Source organism: Rhipicephalus microplus, chromosome 1 (genome assembly GCF_043290135.1).
Source record: "Rhipicephalus microplus isolate Deutch F79 chromosome 1, USDA_Rmic, whole genome shotgun sequence".
Classification (NCBI taxonomy): Eukaryota; Metazoa; Arthropoda; class Arachnida; order Ixodida; family Ixodidae; genus Rhipicephalus; species Rhipicephalus microplus.
The window spans coordinates 66703259-66728578 of record NC_134700.1 but is presented as its reverse complement, the minus strand read 5'-3'; the positions used below and the strand labels follow the sequence as shown (position 1 = coordinate 66728578).

Genomic DNA, 25320 nt, shown 5'->3' with positions numbered 1-25320 from the left:
CTTGTGTTACAGCTCAAGCGCTCCCATCGTTTCCCCACTTGCTTGCATCTACGCGGCATCAGAATTGATGAGGCCAGGCGAAAATCTCGTAGTCCGAATTTTCCCGAAAGTCGGTTTTTCTCAACGCGCTTCCAGCCTAATCTTGAACTCAGTGACAGTCTGAGCTTGAAACGCTTCTTAGAGGGCCCTTCCGCAATCCTACGCCTAGCTTTCAAACTGGTGTCTCGACTGATGCCGTCATGGCCCTTAACAGTGGCTTTAGCGCACTTTGCGCCTGTCGTCTTTTTTGTGTTACGCTCTCGCCGATGCCTCCTTTTGACAGAATGACTAGGAATGCCGGCTGTTTCGACAAACCTAATTTCAAGTGTGCTGCCTTTGACAGGCACTGCGAAGACTCTAGACTGGTTAGCTAGCCTTTCTTCGGGCCCGTTGCTAGCTGTCTCTGCTTGCGACAGAACGGGATTCCCGATGCCATCAAAGCCAACAAACACGCCTAGAGAGCTTTTGATCTGTGGGGGTCTATCGCTGTCGTGGATGGCCCTAATTCTCTGGCCTTCGAAGTCAGCCTCATGCTCTCTTTGACGCGATTCATCCTGTTCGCATGCGCTGCGAAGCGGCTCGATCACCAGTGCTTTCTGATGTACCTCGGCGTCCTTAGCTATGCGATGGGCCTCGGCCCCTAACTCCTCGCGGTGCACCTCAGCGTCACACTGTCTCTGGCGCACTTCATCGGCTTGTGCTTCGCGACGGGCCTCAGACTCCATAGCTTTTCGGCATGCCTTATCTTTAAGCGCTTCTCGACGCGCTTCTAGTTCTAGCACTCTTCGGCAAGCCTCGTTTTCACGCGCCTCCACCTCCATCGCCTTACGCCACGCCTCATCTCGCTCTCTCTGACGCACGTGGGCGTCCTGCGCTTTGCGATGGGTCTCAATTTCTAGCGCTTCGCTGCGCACTTCAGCGCTGTACTTGTATGCTCGACTTTCACAGTCGGCAGTACTCATAGCAGCAAAGTGGCGGAACAAAGAGTATTTAACCCTATCAAAGTCAGGCACTTCCTCGGCAGATAAGCACCCCCAAAATGCTTGCGACTTTGCACGGAAGCAACGTGGCAAGCTTTTCCCACCATAAGTCTCGCCCAACACCAACATCGTCACAGACCTCTTCAAAATTAACGAGAAAAGACACGATGTTCTCGTCCATCCTGAAGAGTCCGAGTCGGTATTGTGCTCGTTGCCACTTAATCGCTTCAATTTTACGATCAAGCTGTTTCATTCTGAGAGCACGCTCTCTCCTTTTGCGACTCTTTTCGGCCTTCCATTGTTCGTGCCTTTGAGCTTCTTCGGCCTTCCATTGTTCGTGCCTTTGAGCTTTTTCGGCCTTCTGCTTTTGCTCACAAATAAGCTCCCAAAACTCGTCAGCTTCCTCGGCCGTCACATTCTCTGCCCGCATCACCTCGAGAATCGCTTCCCTTGTTTTAGCGGACCCAGCGGAAATCCCCATGGCTCCACAAATTTCAAGGAGGTCCTGCACCAGGTACTGCTCCATCGCGATCTCATCCCTCGTGATGCTCTACTACTGATATTCACCGTACTCCAAAAGTATTCTCGTGGTTTAAAGTAGGTGAATATTAAATTATAACCAACAAAACAAAACAAAACACTCTCCTAACATCTGCCTGTGCTAGAGAGGTCTGGCGAAATGAACAGTAAACGTTGGGCACTCACCCAACCAAAGTAGCCGACGATGGTCCAACTCGTGGCTGCCGTCGAACTGTGTCAGGCCTTCAGGGATCCGGGCCAACTTGCCAATGTTGAGATCCGGGGTTGCTTGTCCTAGCTTGCCGAACGATGAGAACAGGGTAGCGTATCGCAGCGTAGCCAAACGCTGATATCAGGTCGGTCGTGCTCGAGCTTCCAGGGGTCCGATCCGGCGTGCCAAGTGTAGGGTAGCATATCACAGCGTAGCCAAACGTTATCACGGCGGTCGTCCTCGTGCTCAGAGATCCCATCAGACTTGCCAAACGTAGGATATCGCATCCCACCGCTGCCACCACTGTTATGAATTTTGCTGTGTCACGATGGTAGCGGTGGCGAAGAGCGGCGAGCCGTCGAGCAGACTTCGCTGAAGCCTTAGCCCGAAGGCAAAACAGGAAGGCAATCCGTTTTGAAAACAGCAACAAAAGTAGCGTTTACTGTAGCAGGTTGTCGTTTGTACAGAGTCGGCCAGCACGACAACGTCGGCTGGGACAAAATCCTCTAACATGGGGCCGGCTCGGACTTAAATAGCGTCTTTGGTCCATTCTCGCAGACCAGTTCTCGGGCTCGGAGGGGGAGACGTAGCCATACCCGGAACTGCAAGGTGGTTCGGCGGAGAAAGCGACGTTATCCCCGGAACTGCACGGTTCTTCTGCACGGAAGGCGGCGCTGGGAGGGAAGGGAGATAGTTCGTCGGAACAGGGCCCGATCTCGTGAGACGTGCTCCCAAACGAGGAACATGTCTGTGGCACAACAATAGATAGATAGATAGATAGATAGATAGATAGATAGATAGATAGATAGATAGATAGATAGATAGATAGATAGATAGATAGATAGATAGATAGATAGATAGATAGGCTCAAAGTCGCCGAAGTGCGCTAAGAAATGCTTCGCATTTAAAGCAATACAGTGCCGCGATGCAAAAATACATCGCGGCCCTGTATTCTCTTCAGAATTTAATCAGTTCATGAGACTGCTCGTGCTGTCGCGCCATACGGCATATCAATCAGGGGGATTACAGTTGGCGTCATATAGCGTAGAAACATCACGAGTATGGTTGCACAATCGTTCCAGTAAACAATCTTATCGATACCGTATCAGAAACGTGCCGTTGTAAAAGCGTAATTACATTTTGATGGGTGACGAGCAGTTCTGTTCGTGTCCAAACTGTTCCCAAGTCGCAAACATAATGCAAAGCTAAGCGGGCCCGTTGGCTGTCGAAAAATCAACGTAAGCGTACAGTCGACAGCAAAAGTTTGCGGGATGTGCAGCGTGTGGCGGAGCGGCGGAAATCTGCATTGCTGTGCCGTCTAGTATGATGCATCGTCGTGTCAAGGCTACCATACGTGGCCTCGGTGATTGCCAACGGCGCGTTTAGAAAACGCGCCGCTGCTGATTTAATTTCGGAAGCCATGACTGAAAACCTCAACACCATGGTGCACGTCACGGCAGGCGGCGCAGCACTGCAGTTTTCTGTAGAGTCACTGTATATGCTACCTTTAGGTAGCATATACAGTAACTCTGGCTTTTCGCCGCTCCGCCACGCGCTGCACATCCCGCAATCTTTCGCTTTCGACTGTACGCTTAAGGTGTCGACTGTACACAAACTTTTGCTGTCGACTGTGCATTCAAAGGTGACCGTTGGTTGTCCGAGAGAAGTTGAAGGAACAACAGGGGCTATGAGTTAACGAGGACTGGAAAAAATGGGCAGATCTCACGTTGATATGCGAAGCCCGATATGATATCGATGATATGCGAAGCCCGATCGATGAAGGTTGATACGTCACTTTAATAGCAGCACAACGTTACGAGGCGAAGGTAAATTATGCCGTAATTTACTTCCGCGTCATGATAATCATGTTTGTAGGTGTCATTTACCCTCGTTATCTATTAACATCACCTGATACTAAATTTGGTATGTGTGGAGCTAGCGAAACGGCCGCAAGCGTCCTATGAGCGTAGCATGTAGTCAAGTTTTACATGGCACGCATGCCATGATTACCGTGTTAGGAAGTGTCCTTTACCTTCGTTGTCTATTCACGTCACTTAACACAAAATTTGGTATATATTGAGCTATCAAAACGGCTTCGAGCATGCTATGAGTGTGGCAGGTAGTCATGTTGTTGCATGACATGCGTCATAATTATCATGTTTGGATGTGTAATTTGCCTATGTCGTCCGTTAGCGTCACGTAATACCGAATTCGGTACATATGAAGCTAGCGAAACGAACGCGAGCGCATCATTAGCGTGGCAAGTAGACAAGTTGTTGCATGACACGCACCTGATGTTTATCATATTTGCACCAGCCACATACCTTCGCCATTCATTCACGTCCCGTAATACGAAACTTGGTATAAGTGAAGCTAGCGAAACGGCCGTCAGCGCATCTTGAGCGTGGCATGTAGTCATGTTTTACATGACACGCATCTTGAGCATGGCATGTAGTCATGTTTTACATGACACGCATCACATGATTATCATGTTTCCATCAGTCACATACCTTCGTCACCTGTTCACATCCCGTAATACCAAACTTGGTATATGCGGAGCGAGTGAAATGGCCGCGAGCGCATACGAGTGATACGTGTAGTCATGTTGTCACATAACATGCATGTCACAATTTTCTTGTTAGTGTCTGTCGCTTGCATTCGCCATGCAGTCATGTCATACCATACCAGTTTTTCAACAGGTCAAGTGAGCGAAACCACCGAAGAGCAGCAAGGCTATGAAATGCAATCATGACGTTCATAACAATCATGTTAGGATTTTCATGTTATCACTATTCACTTATTTTTGTCATACGGTCATGTTATGCCGTACGAATTTTGGTATCGATACCATCATTGAAGCAGCCAGGAGAGCTAAAAGTCGTCGGCGGCTAGATAGATAGATAGATAGATAGATAGATAGATAGATAGATAGATAGATAGATAGATAGATAGATAGATAGATAGATAGATAGATAGATAGATAGATAGATAGATACGCTCAAACTCACCAAAGTTCACTGAGAAATGCTTCGCATTTAAACAAATCGTGCAATGGTACATGCTGTACATGCAATTGTAGACAGCTAAGACGATGCATTTTGCAAGAAACAAGAAAAAAAAGTTGCTCCATTTCGGTGCACTGCAAAGGCACCATGGAGTGCTGATGTGGTTCGCGTTGGTCCCGCAGCCTTCCTATATTTTCGGTGGTTTGCCGAACTCCTCCTCGAAACTTTCTCACCAACGATCACTGGAAGTTTCAAGGACTTCTCTGTCACAAAGCTTTGCCAGGTGGGCCAACTTTTTGGCTGCTTTTCGGAGCTTTATCCTCCGCCACTCAGGGAAGAACGCCAAGTCTAGCATCTCTATGTACGGCGCCATCGCCTGGCCGCCGCGGCGGTGTAACCCGCCAGCCTGACGTGTCGCCGGAACTCTTCGGAGTTCCCCATCTCTGACGGAAACGCACCAGGCCCGGATGATGTATCACCAAGCATCAACGTTGATGCATCCAAACAATGACGGACATTCTGGAAGCTCTGTTCAATGTATAGCAGCCAAAGTGTTTCTTTGGGGACACTTATTTACTTTTGCGGCATATTACCAATTCCTATGACGGACGAATCAAGTATTTCTTAATACTGCTATTTATCTACTTACTGAATGAAAGCGTTACAGAGGTATGTAGTGTAGAAAGTGGAAACGAAAATTCAGGTCATCATAGAAAGCAAAAAAGGAGTGAACAAAATTCCAAAAGACTAGTAGTTTTCGAGCTTAGCAAAGTAGAACACCTAACCTATAGCGACAACAAAAATGGTAGGACATATGGTGCGGTGATATAATGAAGTTGTCTTGAAGACCGCTGTTTTCATATGCCAAAAAATAAGCTCTAGGGGCAATTAGTTTAACGCGCTAATATACGATGAGGAAAAAGGCTGGACGTCGTGGCTACAATGTTAGCAATACAATTATAGTTAGATTATTGCATTTTTTCTTTTTATAATACGCGATATATGAATATACCAATATTTTTAACAAGTGACGTGTAGTAAGGCAACACTGTTTAAGAGATAAATAGACAGGCTGTTAGCATCACAGTATAATGATAACCTTGTGTTTTCTGACATTTAGTTCTAGAAGCCATTATGTGCACCAAGGTGAAGCAACCATGGCGTATTTGTTGCTGCTACGTCAATGCACATGTGAACAGCTATGCAAGATAGAATTCGTGCCAGTTACAGGTAATTCTGAAGTCCATCGGTCAACAATTCAGTGTTAACACCAAGTGTTGAAGTAGATTTTCTTTGAAGCCGTACACCACAATCGATTTCCATATTTACTCTAATAAAAGACCAGCTTCATTCTTTTTGTGTATATTCCTTTTTTTCTGTTGAATTCCTGCGCGATCACGTGTTCTGCTATCAGCATCAAAGACTGGTGCCACAACAGATAGCTGAGAAAGCAGCACGCTAGCCACGGGTTTCTCGACATGCATCCCAGTCTGTCTTTGCAGGGCGAGCGTTGCGAGGGCGTGCTTTGATGCGCACTATAGACTACTGCACAGGGCAGGACATGCCGACGCATTGGTTCAGCTGGCAGAAATGTTTAAGAGCAGTGGCTGGTATTTAAGCTGTCCTGTTAGTTTACCCTCAAAGAATAAATAGATTGGTGCATAATTAAGTGCACAGAAAAATCTCAATGTAGCCAAGAAGCAGCCGTGGCGCCAATCTCAAATGTTTTAGCCAGAAGTGGTGACACTATGGCGCAATGTAGCTAATAAAGGCAACTCTGGCTGACACTAGTTGCCTAATCATTTCTGTCGTCAATACTGTGAATGTATTTATCAGGCTCCTGAATTCTATCGACATCAATATGTACGGAAACGAGGCTACCATTGTTTATGCGCATTGACTGCACCTCTGCTCTTAAACCTGTCCACTTCGCTCATATGCAAGGCTGGTCTTGTAACAGACCATATAAAAGGGCCTCCATGGGAATGTTAGCCAGCGTCAATTTGGCTTATGCTTTTACCACCAGTCTCGTGTATCACGTCAATTTGTTTATGAAGCATGCACTTACCGACTAGAGGACGAGGACTCGTTCTTAATCGCAAATTAAAGCGAACCAAAACAAAAATCTGCACAATCTACCTCAAGGTAAATACGTTCGCCAGCCTATCTTCCTTCGCGGTATTCTTGAAGCGGTTATATAAATTCAAGGACACAAACCGTATTAGCTGCACTGAACTTCACAATCTTTGACCGGCTGCTTGATTTCTGCGTGACTATCGCAACCTAACATTTATTTCGAAGCATTTCTTAGCGAAATGCCAAAGTTTGACCATTTTATCTATCTATCCGTCCATCCGTCTATCCATCCGTCCATCAGTCTGTCTGTCTGTCTGTCTGTCTGTCTGTCTGTCTGTCTGTCTGTCTGTCTGTCTGTCTGTCTGTCTGTCTGTCTGTCTGTCTGTCTGTCTGTCTGTCTGTCTGTCTGTCTATGCTCACTTGGCGCCTGTTCTTACGTACTTAGCGCGCGTACTGCTCTGCGCAGTAAACGGTTCGGTGCCGGTCTCATATTTCTGGACCAGCATAGCTGCGGTGTATTGTTTTTCTGCTGTTACTCCAGCGTCAAGGGCAGAGAGCAACGCGAGAGCAAAGCGGGGCGTTCCTGCGGCTCACCATCCGCAGCACGGACGGTGTTGCGGAAAGCCCGACGCGCTTGGCTCCACGTGTCGCGGCGCTGCTCCTGACGCTGCCAGCGCCCTCTGTCCGTTACACCCTTCTCGCCTACAAGCATGCGCACGCACGCCGCTCCTCTCGGCACTCGCCAGCCGCGTGCGCGAAGCAGCAGCAGCCGACGTCGCGCGTGTCATCTCAAACGCGGCGCAGCCTAGTCGAGTCGAACATCGTGGCCATGTCCCGCGCAGGGCTTCTGTTGTTTTGTGTCGTCGTGTGCTCGGCTCACGAGGTCACCACCACCGACCACTCCTTCCGCAACCCAAATGCGGCTGTCGAAGGTGAGTGCCGATACCTGCCGCGCCTCCGCCTCGAAGCCGGTCAGCGCGGGAGCCGCAATCGCACTCCGCCGCACATAATTGGCCCCACTCAAACGTTGGCAAGCTTTCGTTGACGTCGCCTTTACATCTCGTCGAGGTTGTAGGTACGGGAAGAAGCAAATTGAGCATTACCCGCTCGCGTGATTTATATGCTCCGAAGTACCATGTGAACAAGTCAGTAACTTTGGCCTCAAGTTTGTTACACGTTTGGTTTACATTCCATTTGGTTTTGCATTCCATTTTTCCGTGATCGCTACCGCAATTTTTGTAAAAATGGTGTTAATGGCTCGGCGTTGACGCCCTGGCAACGTCTTTCGCATGCCCAGGAACCTTGACAGTAATCATCGAAAATATGCGTAGTATACTATGCATTTCCTAACATTAAAATTTTTCGCTATAATAAATCATCGTAAGAGGCTTTTCTATGAAACTTGGCGTAGTGAAACTTGCACTTTCTTCTGAGCAATTTTTTTCGACCTGACATGGCACCACTTGCCAGTGTGTTTGACGCAACTTTACATTTTTGTTTCTTCCTGCGTTCAGTTGGCAGTGTACGTCATTTTGTTCTTGAATGACGGCTAGTATGAGAAGCGATTTGTTTTTGTAGTTTTGCAATAATTAATTTTCCAACCCTTGCTTTCAGGGATAGGGATGAATCAGCACTGCGTTTTTAACGTGGCATTCCATTTTCTTCTGGGTGAAGTGTGTAACACAAATAAGTCTTTATCATTGTCACCAGCAGAAGCAAAGATGATTTATGTTAACTGCGAGACGAAATACCTTCCTTCATCTCCCATTCGCCCACTTCTGCGCATGCTAATCTCACTTCATGCCTGAAAATGTCATAATTCCGCCACACCCCCTAATTCCCTTTCCGCACTCATGGGCGTTTCCCGTGCGTTGCTATCCATTTTGACGTTACACCCTTTTAATGTCAGCGAAAGCATCCACTACTACTCTTTGTCCGCTCATCCACTCTACATATGACGCTTTTGGGACAATAAACCCCCAACATTATTCTTATTATCATCACATCTGCTCTTATACTTTCTATCTCTATGGCAACACAGAGCTGCCTATCATTTTTCGTTCCATCGCATGAGAGCCCCACCGCGGTGGTCTAAAAGCTAAGGTACTCGGCTGCTGACCCGCAGGTCACGGGATCGAATCACGGCTGCGGCGGCTGCATTTCCCGTGGAGTCGGAAATGTTGTAGGCCCGTTTGCTCATATTTGGGTGCACTTTGAAGAACCCCAGGTGGTCGGAATTTCCGGAGTCCTTCACTACTGCGTTTCTTATAATCATATGATGGTTTGGGACGTTAAACCACACAAATCAATGAATCCATCGCATGAGATGTAGCTGCTAACTTTTTTTTGTTCTCGTAGACCACTTTCTCGTTTCCCAGGACCTCAATTGGGTCATTTTTCTTATTCAACTTTTCAACCAGCATGCAACAGATGTGTTGCATCAGAAGGGACAATTGGGTACGTTGGTGCACTTCCATCTTAATCGAATATTTGCACGACTAAAACATGAACAGGAAAGAAAAACAAAGTACAGCGCTGACCCGCAACTAAAGTTTATTCCTAAAAGAAGCAGAATATATGACATCTGAAAAAATCAAAGCAAGGACAAGAAAAGAATGATCGCGCAAGCTCAAAGTGACAAAACTCTATAAATCGCTAGATTTAAGATTGTTTTTTGCACCGGGAGATCACCTTTGTAGGGAGTATTGTGCTGGGGCCGATAAGCCGTTGCTTGCTTTTTCATCTGATAACTCAAAAATCGTGAAAAGTGGCATAAGTGTTGCATGCATTCAGTCTTCATTGTTAAAAACCTGTCATCACAAAATGCTACAGAGCTTCGCAAAGCAGGTTTGATGACTTAAGGAGGCAGAATACCCTGAATGAATCATCATGAGGGCCTGCGAAAAAGTGGCAAAAAAGTAAAGGTTGCGCAGAAGGAAACAGAAGTTAATCATTCCAGAACTATAAATAATATAGCCTTGATTCCTTATGTGCATAGGTTGTCGCGTGAGCGTAAAAACGTGGGCAGTTTCATCTTTCAATGTTTTCAGCGTTGGCCAGAAATTCCGGCAAGATTTTCCAGCTGTGCAAAAGAAATTGAACGAAGAAAATGACGACAAGAGGAGAAATGCACAATAAAACATAAAAGTAAATTCATTGAGTGTCGAACCAATGCAGTATACAAGATACCTTGTTCTGACAACAATGTTAACATTGGGCAAACTATTCGATGCGTGAATATGAGTTTAGGAGCATGCGCGTAATGTAGAAAATGGCACATGTTCTCATTTGGCCATTAATTGTCACATAAATAGGTGTAAGCCTTAACTTGATAAGACTGAAATTTCGCGTTACCACAGAGACCAATGGTCTCGAGAAATCATGGAAGCTCTTTATATGTCACTGGAAGTTGATAATTGCATCAACCAGCCTTTCATAACACTATCAGGTGCAGAAGTTTCATATCTGACAGATAGCTTGCACGTTTCATTAGCCACATAGCGATTTATGGAGTCTTGTCACTTGAAGCTTGCGCGATGGTTCTTTTCTTTGCTTTGCTTTTTTCAGATGTCATGTGTTCCACTTCATTTAGGAATAAACTTCAGTTGCGAGTCAGCTCTACAGTTCGTCTTTTCTTTCCCGTCCCTCATTTCGCCGTGCTAATATTCGTTTAAGATGCAGCATGCAATATTGGCAATGTACATTGGCTTCCATTATTTGGAAAAGGCAGCCTTACGAATTTCAGTCCATCCTTTTTATCGCAGAATTCCTTTAGCGAGAGTAAGCTGTCCTGTAGGTAGTTCACGTAAATTCGTATACCCCGAAAAAATTCTGCTCCCTGATTGTTACCTCGTGCCAGGTTATTGAATATTACCTTTATCTCTTTGCGTATTTACCTTCGCACTTTCTCTCTCCACTGCTCCAATCATTTGCTGCTGTTTATTCACGCTTTTGCTGAAGAGAAGTCGGTCGTGCGCAAAGGATGAGTTGCTCAGCTATGCCCCATAAATCGTTGTCTCTATTTCTCCCCAGAAAGGCCCCGCCACGGTGGTCTAGTGGCTAAGGTACTCGGCTGCTGACCCGCAAGTCGCGGGATTGAATCCCGGCTGTGGCGGCTGCATTTCCGATGGAGGCGGAAATGTTGTAGGCCCGTGTACTCAGATTTGGGTGCACGTTAAAGAACCCCAGGTGGTCGAAATTTCCGGAGCCCTCCACTACGGCGTCTCTCATAATCATATGATGGTTTTGGGACGTTAAAACCCACAAATCAATCAATCATCCCCAGCAAGCTCCGTAAGTAAGTACAGGCAAGATGCAGCTGTAACATACCTTCCTTTACGCAGCGAGTGACGGAAAAGAAAATGATAGGGGTAAACTTAAGCGACAAGAAGAGAGCTGAATGGGTCAGGTAACAAACCGGGGTTAAGGATAGCATAGTGCAAACCATTAGCATAGCATAGTGCAAACCAGAAACCATTAGGATAGCATAGTGCAAACCAGAAAGAGGGGGTAGAAAGAGAAAAAAAACGCACGCGCACTCATAAAAAAACGAAAACACACACAGGAAGGGCGTCCTAGCTACAATCGTTCAGTAAGGCTGGTCGATCGCAAAAAGTGCACTAGCGCTTTCAGGGCCCTCTTCTGTGAAGTGGCATCCTGACGATACTGCAGAATTCCCTGCTCCGACAGAGGTTCATCATCTAATTTGTTGAGTTCCTTGCGAAGGCATAGTCGTTGTTTACTATACGCTAGGCAGTCACAAAGAATATGTTTGATTGTTTCCTCTTTGCCACAGGCTGCGGTGTCGGCCATCCCAATGCGGAAAGCGTAGGCGTTGGTAAACGCAACGCCCAACTACAGCCTACATAACAGGGTCTGGTCTGCTCGGCAAAGCCTCGACGGGACTTGAAGACCTAGCGTAGGGTCAAGCGAGTACAGTCGGGCATGCTTGAAGTGTGGCTGATTCCATTGTGATGTAGTTTGCTGGCGAGAAAGCCTGCGGAGCTTTCGTGCAGCATCTGTCCTAGAAAGTGGTAGTCGCAGTTTATGATCTGTGTAGGCTGAACGGGCAGCTTGATCGGCCCGTTCATTGCCGATGATTCCGCAGTGACTGGGCAACCACTGAAATGTAATTTGGTGCCCTTTCTCAGTCAGGTGGTGTATAACCTCTGCTATCTCTAGTACCAGCTGCTCGTGTGGTCCACGGGGTAAGGCTGATAGTAAAGACTGCAGTGCCGCCTTCGAGTCGCAGAAAATAGTCCACTTGCGTTCAGGTCGATCAACTACAAATTGCAACGCGGCACAAAGTGCTGCCAATTCTGCTACCGTTGATGTTGTTGCGTGAGATGTCTTGAATTTAATTGTCGTGGCCAACCTTGGTATCACTACTGCTCCTGTAGAGCTGTCTGGCTGAACCGATCCGTTAGTGTATATATGTGTGGAGTCTAGCGGGTGAAGGGGTGACAAAAAGTTGGGTGGACAGATGAGATTAGGAAGTTTGCAGGTATAAAGGGACAGCAGCAAGCACAGTGCCGAGTTGACTGACCAATCATGAAAGAGGCTTTTGTCCTGCAGTGGGCTTAGTCAGTTGAAGATGATGTAAACGTAGCCGCTTGCATACGTCTAGGGCCTGCATTGGCAAATAGACCTCATCTTCTGCTCGTGTTTTCTGTATCCGTTCAGCATCTTACGCCTCACAAACAAAAAAGGCCTGTATTCGCGAACCGATTTTGCAGTTATCGTTTACCTTGTTGCAATTTTTGTCTTTGCAATGCACATAATAAATGAACTCAATGAAAACATGAAATAAGGTTGGTTTGTGAGTACGAGCCTATGGATGCAGCTAATGACATTCAAAGGCTCGTATCTTTTTTGCCGACTCTTTCATTATTCATATTTTCGTATTCCTTTTTTTTGGTCCTTCAGAGAAGCAAGGTGCTTGCGAGATGGAAAAATATATCAAGTCGCAGCTGTACAGATTAGTGACCTGGTGCTAGCAACACCAACGGCATTTCAGCTCAATCGAACCTATTTTATTTACAGGTAAATAATAAAAAAAACATAGAAATTAGTTAGTTGGACACATCAGACTTCTCAGTTACCTAAATGGCTTCATAGCTGTGGAATACTCAGCAGAGTACTTTTCATGAAGCCTCCTTGTCCGTCGCGTTTATTAAATTTCGATCACCACGTTAGGAAATGCCTTCATTAATATTTATACAAAACAGACGGGAACTGGTGGGTCCTTTAGTCTTTTACGTCTTGAATGTTCGATATTATTATGGTGAAATTTCACAGCTTCATGGCTTACTGACTGTTGGCAGTACGACTGAGTCAGAGCTGTGTAAGTGTGCGTCTTTTCGTTTTCTGTACCGTCTCGGTGCGCTGTTTCACGCTTCCTGGTACACTTGAAATTTTAAGAGAATGTGTATAAAATGTCTGATGGCAAGCTGACTTCATTACATATGAAATACACTCCGTTTTTAACAAAACGTAGCCTCATGCCATTTTCTCCGTTTGCTCATAACACTGTTTTGCTTGTATTTTACGCTGCCACATTCTAAATGCGAAGCATTCCTTATCGAGTCAAGGAAACTTTGACTCTTCCTGTCTATTCGGGCAACCACGTCTGGGCGCTCTCGTCTTACTATCTCTAATTTAGGCAATACCAATATCGGCACAAGAAGACATGAGTGCACGAAGAACGCGATCTAGTGGTCATGATCATAGAGTTTCCTCAATATAAACTAATATAAACCCCACTCATCTTCATTCACTACACGCATGTGCTGAGTGGGGTTGGTGGAAGTACGCCATCTAGTTATATTATTTGCAAGGATGGACAGATGGATTCTATGTTCCTCCCCTTTATCAAGGGGTGGTGACAGGCGTGCCACCAGGCTAAGAAAAAATAACTGAAAGATATTTTCTTCCTTATGTTGGCCTATTTTCTTATCTATTTCAATGAAACTGATCTTATTACAACATGGAAATGCATTATTTGTGTTCCCTCTGTCTGCCTCTTCAGGCAGGATGAAAGCTAAGAAAGCAAAAATTGACATCACAGCACTGAGATTTAAAATATCATCAAAGGTGTTCGTCAAACAACACCTTACTCGGTGTAATAAACGACTTCTTGTTGATACCGTAGAAAAGTAAGAGGAACTGACATGGCGGTTCTCGCGGACGGCTGGCGGCAAAGTGTTCGTACGCAAGGACTAAAACTCCCGGAAGTTAGAAGATCCAGCTTGAAAGACGTTGAAAAAATAGAGGCACGAGCATTATGTTTTATCTTTATTAAATTTAGTTTGATCAAATGGAGAGTGCATATTATGATATTCCATCGTTTAATAAATTAGTTCTTAATAGCAAAATACTAAAACTTTTCTGCCTTATTGTGGGCAGTAATAAAAACAAAGAGGACAAACTGAATTTCGTGTTCAAGTCAATAACGCACAATTTAGACATCTTATTGTACTGTGAAACATGGCTCAATATAGATGATGACTCCCCATATTGTGGAACTTATCAATACCATGGTCTAGTAAGAAAAACAGCAGAGGTGGGAGCGTAGCAGTCTACATTAAGCAATGCCTTGCACATGAGCTAGATCAGGAATTTTCATATGTAACTAGCAATGTAGAGAACATAATAATGCGCTTAGAATATGTCACAATTGTGCTTATATATCGGCCTCTATTGGGAAAGAAAGTCACGTTTTTCAATTTCATGGAACAACTTTTGAATTTCCTCAGCCATTCGTCTTGCCACTTTGTCATAATGGGTGACGTAAACATAAATATGTTGGCTGATGACATAATCTAAGCAGCTTTCTGGTTTAATTAATTCGTTCATGTGCGCAAATGTAATTACGGAACCCACTAGGCTCACTGTACAAACGTGTACCCTGCTTGATATTTGTATAACTAACATTCACCCAACTGACTGTGTTGCGGGATTGCTATCTGTTGAGATAAGTGGTCATCCGCCTATATTCTGCTTCATTCTTTATGTTCGTAAGCGAGGGGAAGAGAGAAAGGAAACTCACGTAGTTTTGATGCCACAGCATTGGAAATTTTCTGGGTTTTTTTTTGATACTCTCAACAGATTGGTCGTGTGTGTTTGAAAAGCAAGATCCAAATGCTGCGTACAATTTGTTCTTTGAAAAAATGATCCACTGTTACAACCAAGCATTTCCGCTAAAACCACGCAACCAAAAGAACAGGAAGATACGCAAACCTTCAATAAATACCCACTTGTTAATAAAGATAACGACAAAAAAGGAACTGTATCACAAGTTTGTAAAATGCAGAAGTGCTGATCTGTTTAGTCACTTTAGCAAATTTAGAAATAAGGTGGATGCTGAACTAAACAGCTGAAGATTAGGTATTACACACAATTACTTGTTAAGATGAAGAATGACCCTAGAAAAGTTTGGAATGAAGTCAGAGAGCTCAATGCTATGAAGACAAAGAGCACTGCCATCAACATAGCAACACCCACTGGGGTGTTGATAGGTACAGAGGCAGCAGCTGATTTAAATGAATGTTTTGTTTCTAGCGTGCAGTATCCTAATAAAGAAGAACATATGACCGCACCTATCGTGAACAGTACCACTCTTTCGAACTCAATTTTACTTACGCCTGTTATGACTGCTGAAGTTACTCAACTGCACCTTAAAGTGAAAAACAATGTATCTGCTTGTCATGACGACATTAAGCCAGCACCAATAAATATATCGCAGATATTATCGCACCCGTTTTAGTTGATATCATAAACAGGATGTTCGTAAGTCGTATATTTCCCAATCTACTAAAAATAGCACGAGTGTGTCCGATCTACAAAGGAGGAGATAAACATCTTATGACAAATTACCAGCCCATTTCTGTTTTGTCTGTCTTATCAAAAGTGTTTGAGAGTGCCTTGAACGTTAGACTACACAAATTCTTTTATAAATACAATGTAATCAGTGACATGCAGTACAGTTTACAGAAAAAGAAATCTTGTGAAGGAGCTCTTCTTAATGTTAAACATAAAATTATATTAAATATTGAAAATCGAATGTATACATTAGGTATATTTGTTGATCTCAGAAAAGCATTTGACTTGGTTTGCCATAACTTATTGATGAACTTGAAAAGTATGGTATATGGGGTAACGCACTCAAGCTATTGCGTAATTACCTAATAAAGGGATATCAGTACGTCAGCATAATGATGTTTCGTCTTACGCAGAAATCACTATGAGTGTCCCACAAGGTTCAATACATGGAACTCTGATGTTCATTATGTATATCAATGACTTCTGTGATATCCCCGAGTCGCCACAATTAGTGATGTACGCAGAAGACTCTAACATTTTCTTTAAAGCTGCCGCTGTACCAGATCTCGAGTCAAAGGTGAGCTACTATATGCAGCAACTCTCTTCATGGTTACGACAGAACAAATTACAAATGAACACTTCCAAATCAAAATATATGATATTTTCCCCGACTAATAAACCACGAAACTGCAATGCGACTATTGTTTTTGATGACAGAATAATTGAGAATATTAAATGTCAAAAATTTCTAGGAGTGTGCTTTCAGGAAGATTGTAACAGAATTAGGTAAAACCGTTGGCATCTTATACAGATCGAGTATTTTGGTTCCTTCTCGGCTGAAAACTTCGTTGTATTACGGACTATTTCGTTCCTAACTCACTTACTGCATGTCATTCTGGGGCACGACCACACAAAAAAATTATAAGCTGATTCTGCTGCAAAAAAGAGTCCTACGGGCATCTGAGGGTTATCGTGGCTCTTTAGATAGTTTTTGAATACAGCCCGTTTTTATCAAGTACTCTATGTTAAAGGCAAATCAGGTGTACTATTACAAGTTAATGCAACATATCAAACAAAACAGCACACGTTATATCGCGAATGCAGCCACCACCCCACGTTACAGCTTTTCGGCAACAGAATCTGAAAGCACCAAAAATAAGAACACATTATGACTAACAGTTGCAAAGTTACCAAGTACCTTCACTACTCAATAGAATACATGAATTTCACGATGAAGTTATGGAAGCTTCGAGTGAATAATTCAATTTAAAACATTGCTTACTTCCCAAAATATTGAGTTTGTCTGACAAAGCTGCTCTATGTATTTTCAATTTTCGTGTCTCATTTGCAAATTTTAGTTGTTGACTTGGGCAAAATGACTTATCAGCGTATTACGTAACATTTTGTTGTTGTTGTTTTTGCGTACATAACGTGTTTATTTTCGCTTTTTCACTTTTTTGTACTCGTGTTCTTTTAATTTCGTGACTATTTAGTGGAATATGTCCGTACAGTATACTTTGTATTAACTTGCGCTATGTACGGCCTGCGTGCCGAACTTTCGTAGGATCGGAAGCCTTTGTCAGGCCACTTGGCCTTTAGCTTTTTGCTTCCTTTCTGTTATAAACAAAAAAATTAAATAAAATTTGAAATAAAAAAAAAACAATTGTTTCACTATTTCAGCCCTTTTCCTCTACATTTCTGCCACCAGTACTCTAACCGTCTTTTGCTTCTATCGCAGACTTGTTCAGCTCTCCATATTTGTCCCTGAAACCTAAAGCCTCAAGTAGGCTTGTACCCACACATATACTTGGGTGGGTATCGTCGCATTGAATCAGAACATAATTGATCGTTTCCTTAAGTGCCCCACAGCATGTACATTGTTCTTCTTTTTCACTTAATCTCGCTTTAGGACTACTAATTCTAAGGCAAGCCGACTTCGCTTCGAACAGTAAAGGCCCCTTGAATTATACAAAAACTTCTCCCACTTTATTTCTTTCTTGTCCTTTCGGTAGTTTCTGATAGCCAGCTTCTTTCCCATCGCTGTCATCCCATAAATCATCTCCGCCTTTTTGACGTTTCGCTTACTTTCTGTTTCCGCGTCGCTCATACTGCCAGCCCTATATTTACTGGTGAGCCTCTTAGTTCTTTTTCTCTTCGTGTCCACTCTCTTCCTATACAAATACCTGAACACCTTGCCTGCCCATCTACTCTCCTTCATTTTCCTGAGCCTCTTTGTGACGTTAGATTTACAGTATCTCTAAAGGACATATACACACAACGCCATCTGTTCAGTAACTCATACGTGTCTACATACTACTACTACTACAGCGGAGAGAACGACCTGTGGCATAAGGAGCTTCGCCCCTAAAGATAGGAACAATGTTGGTATTTTTGAAGAAAGAAAAGAAAGAAAACACCCTTACCTTAAGGGGCAGGTATTAAACCGCAAAACAGCCTTAAAGGTATAAACTGGTTTACACTGTCTGTATTCTGTATACCTGCCAGCAGCAAGTTGTGTTCCCGCTCATTTTTTTTTTTTCTTCGCATTTGCATTCGAGTAACGACATTACGTATGCTGCTTTCCTCGGAATCCCCATCTGTTACTTCGCATTTATAGCGAGGAGATAGAACGAACAAACAACATGCAGAGAGGTAAACGCAGCGAAATAAAAAACACCGCGTATCCATGGAGTGTATGATGATGAGTGGGGCGAAGCGTCCGTCAGACCGTCTGCGCTTCTGTCCGTCCGTTCGTTCTTACTTTCGTGCGTCCGTCCGTCCGTCCGGGTGCGTATCCATCCAGCTGTGCGTCCGTCTATCAATCCACGCGTCCGGCCATCCGTCCGTCTGCTTGTCTGTCTGTCCATCCGTGCGTTCGTCCGTCCCAACACTCCAAGTACCGCCATCTCTCATTTATTCATCGCGATTGTAGTCGCGCGATCGTCTCTCTCCTTCCTTGGTGGCTTTGTATCCCCTGTGGCACATACCCACTCTCTGGGGCTATGTGCCACTGGCGGTTATGCACAACGACAATGGGGGACGCTAAGCCACGTCATAAGGAGCTTCGACCCTAAAACACCCACACAAGCGGGACTTGGGAAAACAAATCACCGCATATCTTCCGAGTAAATTGTGATGAGTGGGGTGACGCGTTCGTTCGTCCGTCCGTGCGTCCGTCCCTGCATTCTTTCTTCCATCCATTCGTGCGCACGTCCGTCCATCTGTGCGTGCGTCTGTCTCTCCGTCTGTCTACCTGTCTGTGTCCGTCCATCTTGTGAACACTCCAAGTACCGCCGTCTCGCATCTTTTCATCGTGATCGTCTCTCTCTTTCACCTGTGGCACGTACCCGCTCTCTCGGGTATGTGCCACTGGCGGTTACGCAAAACGACCACGGGGAATGCACAAGCCACGCCATAAGGATATTCGCCCCTAAGAAACACACACAAGCGGGCATTCGGAAAAAAATATCACTGTATATTCACGGAGTGAATCGCGATGAGTGGGGCGAAGCGTCTGAGTGGGGCGAAGTGCGAGATACCGTTAGTGTGCCCGTCCCTGCATTCGTACATCCCTGCGTTCGTCCGTGCTTCCGTTCATCCATGCGTGCGTCCGTGCTTCTGTCCATCGATGCGTGCGTCCGCGCGTCCTTGTATTCATACGTATGCTTGTCTGTGTCTTTCCGTCTGTTCGTCCGTCCATCTAGTTAACACCAAGTACCACCGTCTCACATCTTTTCATCTTATATACATCACATAGCAGTACCGCCATCCAGCAGACATTTTAAGGACTAAACGAGAGGTAGATATCTACTACTACTATACGATTACGACGTATACTACATACATCGTGGACGCACGACCCACGGCTTAAGGAACTTCGCCCCTAAAACGTGGAAAGGCAATGCTGGCTGTTTTGTCTAAGATGCTTGATGTGGTCAAGCGCGCTCGCAGACCCTGACTACCGGTATTCATCATACGTGTATCGCGGCACCCAAGCACGAACTTCGTGACGATAAAACTGGTATCTCTGCTCTGATGCGACTTACGGTAGCTTTCTGCACGAAATAAACATGAGAGGTGGACAAGCGCTATTAGCTACCGTAACAACGAACGAACTCGCCCAATAAGTCAGTCTAAGGCGACACCATGAGCTAGCCTTCATGCGGCAGTGTTATCCACGTTACCTGACAAGCCTACGCTTAGAACAAAGAAGAGCCGAGCAATTTGACGCTTGTTCTTTCTAAAAGAAACAGAGTGAGCAAACACGAGAAGGAAGGACGAGACACCACAAACGACAAGCGAAGATGCGCACAATTAACGGCGGAAAAGAAAGAAGACACGAACGCTTATCTACACGTGTCCATGCGATATGCGAGTGTGGCATATACGCAGGGGTCCACATGTAAAAAAATACTGTAAAGTTGTTTGATTACATCTTTACACAAATTATTTGGTGCTTCTTGGACACGGAGGTGCCAGATTGATGGGTTTGCACATTGCATGGCCACGGGCAGATAAGCTTGCATGCCTTCTTTCTTTTCTTCATTATGTGCGTCTCTAGCAAGGAAAATATTGTTTTGTAGCGTGAGGCAACAAACGACAACAAAAAGGTATATATTTATATATATATTGTTACGAGAAGGAGACTGACTCAGAAGGGTAGTCACCGATGTATTTACCGCCGGTTAGGCGAGCAGCGCCAGCCACACAGATTAGCTCGCAACAGTCTATCTGCTTTGTCTTCTTCAACTCCATGCACTGGCACGTAGCAATATGTGTGTGTGTGTGTGTGTGTGTGTGCGTGCGTGCGTGCGTGCGTGTGTGTGTGTGTGTGTGTGTGTGTGTGTGTGCGCGCGCGTGTGTGTGTGTGTGTGTGTGTGTGTGCGTGCGTGCGTGCGCGCGCGCGTGTGTGTGTGTGTGTGTGTGCGTGCGCGCGTGCTTGTGTGCGTGCGTGTGTGTGTGCTTGTGTGTGTGTGTGTGTGTGTGTGTGTGTGTGTGTGTGTGTGTGTGTGTGTGTGTGTGTGTGTGTGTGTGTGTGTGTGTGTGTGTGTGTGTGTGAGAGAGAGAGAGAGACAGGACAGAGCGCTACTAGCAGCAACAGGCTTATTTTTGAACACCAAGCCGCTTTTGTTTATAATCGTCAGGCAGACAGATAAGCATGTGGACTCACTCAGATAACTGCGGAACTATGGTATCTACATAAAAGAAAAAAAGAAAACATCACAGATAAAACCAAGTGCCACCGGGTACGTATGAACCCCAGATCCTTGGGTGACAGTGTAATCGAACGCTTACCGCCGTATTCACAAACGCTCGTTCACTCAAGGGCTCCCCTCGACTTGACGAAGTCAAGGCGGAGCGTGCTCCTCTTTTCAAGTAGCCGCTGCGTTTCATGAACGCTTCTCCACACTTCCTTTACCAAGGAACGCCTTGGAAAGGATCCCTTCACTTTAGTGAACTGCACCTGATAACGAGAGTATTTGTAAATTTGGTTAAGAAATGCCTATCTCTGTACAATATAAGAACGCTTTCCTTAAGTATCCTTTTTTATAAAATGATATTACTGCAAAACACATGCATTTAGAGTGGTAGCGTGGCTTTGTGTGCCTTGAGCCGTTAGAGTTAGCGGAACTGCCGCTTCAAGTGTGGCAACAGTTGCACATGAACGAACAGCTGATGGCGTTTTGTCTGCAGCTGAACGTTTCTACGTGCTTAGTTTATTTCGTCTCGTATGCGTCTTATAATTGTAGTTTATATTTACGGTAGTGTGTGCGTCTGTGTTGTTTGAGACCACCGGGTCGACTAACGAACTACGTGAGTGATGACACGAAGCACAACAGACGGTTTGTTGCTTTGTTTACTTTCAATGCCAAGACTCTTATGATCACTATAGCCACCGAGCGGATAACGTGGTGGAGTGAGTAATTTTTCCTATATATCACAATACATTGGCGTGCTTTTTTAATTCACCACCGCATCGTGTACAAGAATTACTTGTACGTAAATTTATTCTCGCTGCGGAAGTAGGTGCACAGTTCCTAATTGCAGGGGCCTGTGTTATGTTTATTTTTCTCATGAAATTCGAATTTCAACGTGTTACTTTCGTAGTTCTTCCTCTGCGTGTAATAGGAAACTTAGAAGACAATGCTCCCAACTGCTATTCAACGGTATACTAGAGCAGCTGTAAAAAGTAGGCACGGATACTCGTGGCTAAGCGTTCGAATTAGACTGCTTCGGAAGTTAAGAAAAGTGGTCGTGTGCCTTCCTTCTAGTATTGACTAAAACAGCATGTTGAAGTTGATGTTTTCTTCAATGGGCTGCATGTATAGTCTGTTCAGAGGGACTTGTGTGTGTGTGTGTGTGCGTGTGCGTGTGCGTGTGCGTGTGTGTGTGTGTGTGTGTGTGCGTGTGTGTGTGTGTGTGTGATCGTGTGTGTGTTTTAATTTTCAAATTTTAAACTTCCAAGGATGCCTAAGTAAGCAGGTATTTTTTTCCATTTCTCTTCTATTCGCCCTGCATTTGAAATTGCGCCTAATATAGCAGCTTCGAATAGACGTACTCTTTGAATTTTTGTAGCTTCCGTCTCCGAAATCACACAGCTGCCACGTCTTCAAATTTTTCTCTCGTCTCTTTTATCTGCAAGCTCAGAAGTACATTTGTAAGTGAACAAATCACCTTTGTTTGCACTTACGTTTTGGCTTTTATTTGCAGAATATGATTGCTGGAAACATCTGCTCAAAACAATCGTGGTGTCTGTGCTGCAGTCCAAAGCCTTGGCAGTACATAATTTATAGGAGATGTTTTATTCTTTCGGAAACCATAAAATTGAAGCCACTTCTTACTTTTAGCGCTGTTCTGTCTTGAAAACGATCCTGTGGGTTCTCTCACCCATGGAGAAAGTGTCGTCAAGAAGCAGAGTATTTTACTGTGTTCATTCAACGAAGACCACTGCAATAAACTGGTAAAAACGCTCAAGACTATTGCAGTCATTGCAGATACATCTGGTCAGAATTCTGTGAATAAAATATCCATGATTGCTCCAACATTAGCATGTCTGCACGTTGAAACCACGCCATTTCGGTTCCTTTGAAGGGGAGTGGTGCTGCTGTATGTAAAACAAGTGTAATATTTGTTGAACTGCTTTCCTGCAAAATCGGAAAAGTGGTTTTTGAGATCCTGTTTCTTCCTAAATAGACAAAAATGATCATAATTATGTATTGATAAATAAACAAAGCAGAAATTGCGAATGGCAAAACGAACCTTTATTACAGGTGGCTGATGAAGAGCGATGTGACAAACACAAGAGGGCAGCTGCGAAGTGTCCATAAATCAAGAATATGCAGCTGAAACACTGTCAAGATAAAGTTAAAGCTCGTAGGACATCATAAATAAGATCGAGGTTGTAGACACCATAGCATGCCTAATGCAGTGGAGCTGCACGCATTCACTACAGATTTTGGCCTTGTGTATATAGTCGTGCAAACTCGGCAATGCATTGCTAAAACGGCGCGTTTTAGGAGACTTTTCCTCTGTGTTCTTCTGTCGGCAGCCTGGCCCCTGCACAAAAAAAGGCAAGAAATCAATATAGAATAACATAATAGCAAACACACCAATGCCCCATTTTTTTTTTACTTTTCGTGGTGCACACATCCTTTATTATTTCATGCGTTGAAGAACAGGCATGGTTGAATTATTGAGCATTGACTATTTTGACACTTGATTGGCTCAGACACTTGGCCATTCGACCAGGCATATGGTTATGTAATTTTATTGTCTAATTGCCCGAATCAGTGGCATAACCGGCAATATCTGTTCGGGAGGGGGGGAGGGGGTTCACCCGTAAAAAACAACCTTATGTTGTATCTACTGTAATTCTATTTCACATCTTTGCGTTTTTATACGACACTCCATGCATTCTTGCGTACATGAACGTTTTCCAGAACATGAACCTCTGCTTGATTTCTTAAAACTGGATTTGGTTGTTCATTGGTATTGTGAGCAGCATAGACACTGTATATCGACGCTGTTTCACGCATAGTAGCAACAACAGCACACTCATTGAGCCCAAACGCATTGTGTTTTCTTTTTCTAAACTGTCTCTAATAGTGATCTGACCTAAACTGGGTGAAAATGAAAACAATATATATGCACAGTAGAACTTACCTTCTTGTTGGTACAGACGACCATCTAACGGAGGTATGCTTCGCCGTATATTTCGGCTAGGGCAGCAAAGATTCACCAGAGAGGAAGCCGCTCAGGAGTGCGGTGAATGCAGTGCATAGAAATTCGGCTACCACGTTTCCTCTCCGCTTGTTTGTCAAGCTTTCGCGCCACGCTTGAACTGATGTGATGAGCGAGCTTCATTGAAACACTTGAAAGCACTGGCGTCCATACTAAGTCTTGGAGCACTCGCACGACAAATATACGCACACATGAAGGCAGGTAATCTGGCTCCTGCACGAAACATAACACATCATGGCATTGGTGAGTGCTCCTCTTGACACCACACCTGCCGGCCCCGATGTCACAGTAGCTATTCCCAAACCGTTCGAAGACTGCTCCGTAGTAAACGCGTACCGTCACTGTCGGAAGAACGTGGTGGTGGCAGCCTAATTGATCGAGAAACGCCGTCAAAGTGAGATGGGCTCCGCCATGGACGCGGTGTTGGCGCAAAAACTTCACTCGAGCGACGATTCAAAGTAGCTCGATTGCTTCCTTGACAATCTCGAGCAAACACTCCAGATTTTCTCAAGTGAAGGGCGGTTTGTGTATGGGAAAACGCCTGCCCCGCCGTGGTGGTCTAGTGGCTAAAGTACTCGGCTGCTGACCCGCAGGTTGCGGGTTCAATTCCCGGCTGCGGCGGCTGCATTTCCGATGGAGACGGAAATGTTGTAGGCCCGTGTGCTCAGATTTGGGTGCACGGTAAAGAACCCCAGGTGGTCAAAATTTCCGGAGTCCTCCACTACGGCGTCTCTCATAATCATATGGTGGTTTTGGGACGTTAAACACCACATATCAATCAATCATGGGAAAACGCCTCTGAAGTAGCGTTTCGAGTGAAGAATTGAGTCGAGGAGTGTTTGTGAATACGGGGTTACTGATACAAACAGGAACTTATCTAACGCTTGTCTTGTTGGTTTAGTGTTTAAGTCCTTCTCCGCTCAGTTATGTGTTCATTTATGTGTTTAATTGTGCGTTCGTTTCTGTGAATGTGTGTTTATTTAACTTAGACACTCATGCTTGTCGCAATATATATTCAACTGTGAACGAACTGTTCAAGAATTCATGACGGGAGACTGGGGAGCACCGTGAGCCTGCTTATCGCCCTGAACACGTTAAAGTTTACTGCTTGCCACTTTTTGTCCAGAATAACAGCGCGTGATGTTTCACTGCTTCGTCTACAAGTGAGGCCGACGTTATCGTTGTCGCTCGTACATATGCAGCGCCGTGTCAGTGACTTATAAACAATTCGTACGCACGTGCCGCTGCTGCCCCGCCGTGGTGGTCTAGTGGCTAAAGTACTCGACTGCTGGCCCGCACGTCGCGGGATCAAATCCCGGCTGTGGCGGCGGCATTTCTGATGGAGGCGAAAACGGATTTGGGTGCACGTTAAACAACCGCAGGTGGTCCGAATTTCCAGAGCTCTCCACTGCGGCCTATCTTGTAATCA

At 44.8% G+C, this 25320-nt stretch overlaps 1 protein-coding gene and 1 long non-coding RNA gene across 2 annotated transcripts in view; both read left to right on the top strand.

Moving 5' to 3' along the window:
- The first annotated feature begins 7526 nt into the window (after positions 1 to 7526).
- Positions 7527 to 25320, top strand: part of LOC119178734 (alkaline phosphatase, tissue-nonspecific isozyme) — an 88264-nt gene continuing 70470 nt past the window's right edge. The window contains exon 1 of the mRNA XM_037429969.2: positions 7527 to 7762. Coding sequence (XP_037285866.2) covers positions 7660 to 7762 — 103 coding nt within the window. The 5' untranslated portion in view covers positions 7527 to 7659. The remainder of the gene's footprint in view (positions 7763 to 25320) is intronic.
- Positions 16064 to 22695, top strand: LOC142774469 (uncharacterized). The gene is made up of 2 exons (XR_012886417.1): positions 16064 to 16227; positions 22362 to 22695. It is a non-coding gene; the product is annotated as an uncharacterized LOC142774469 (long non-coding RNA).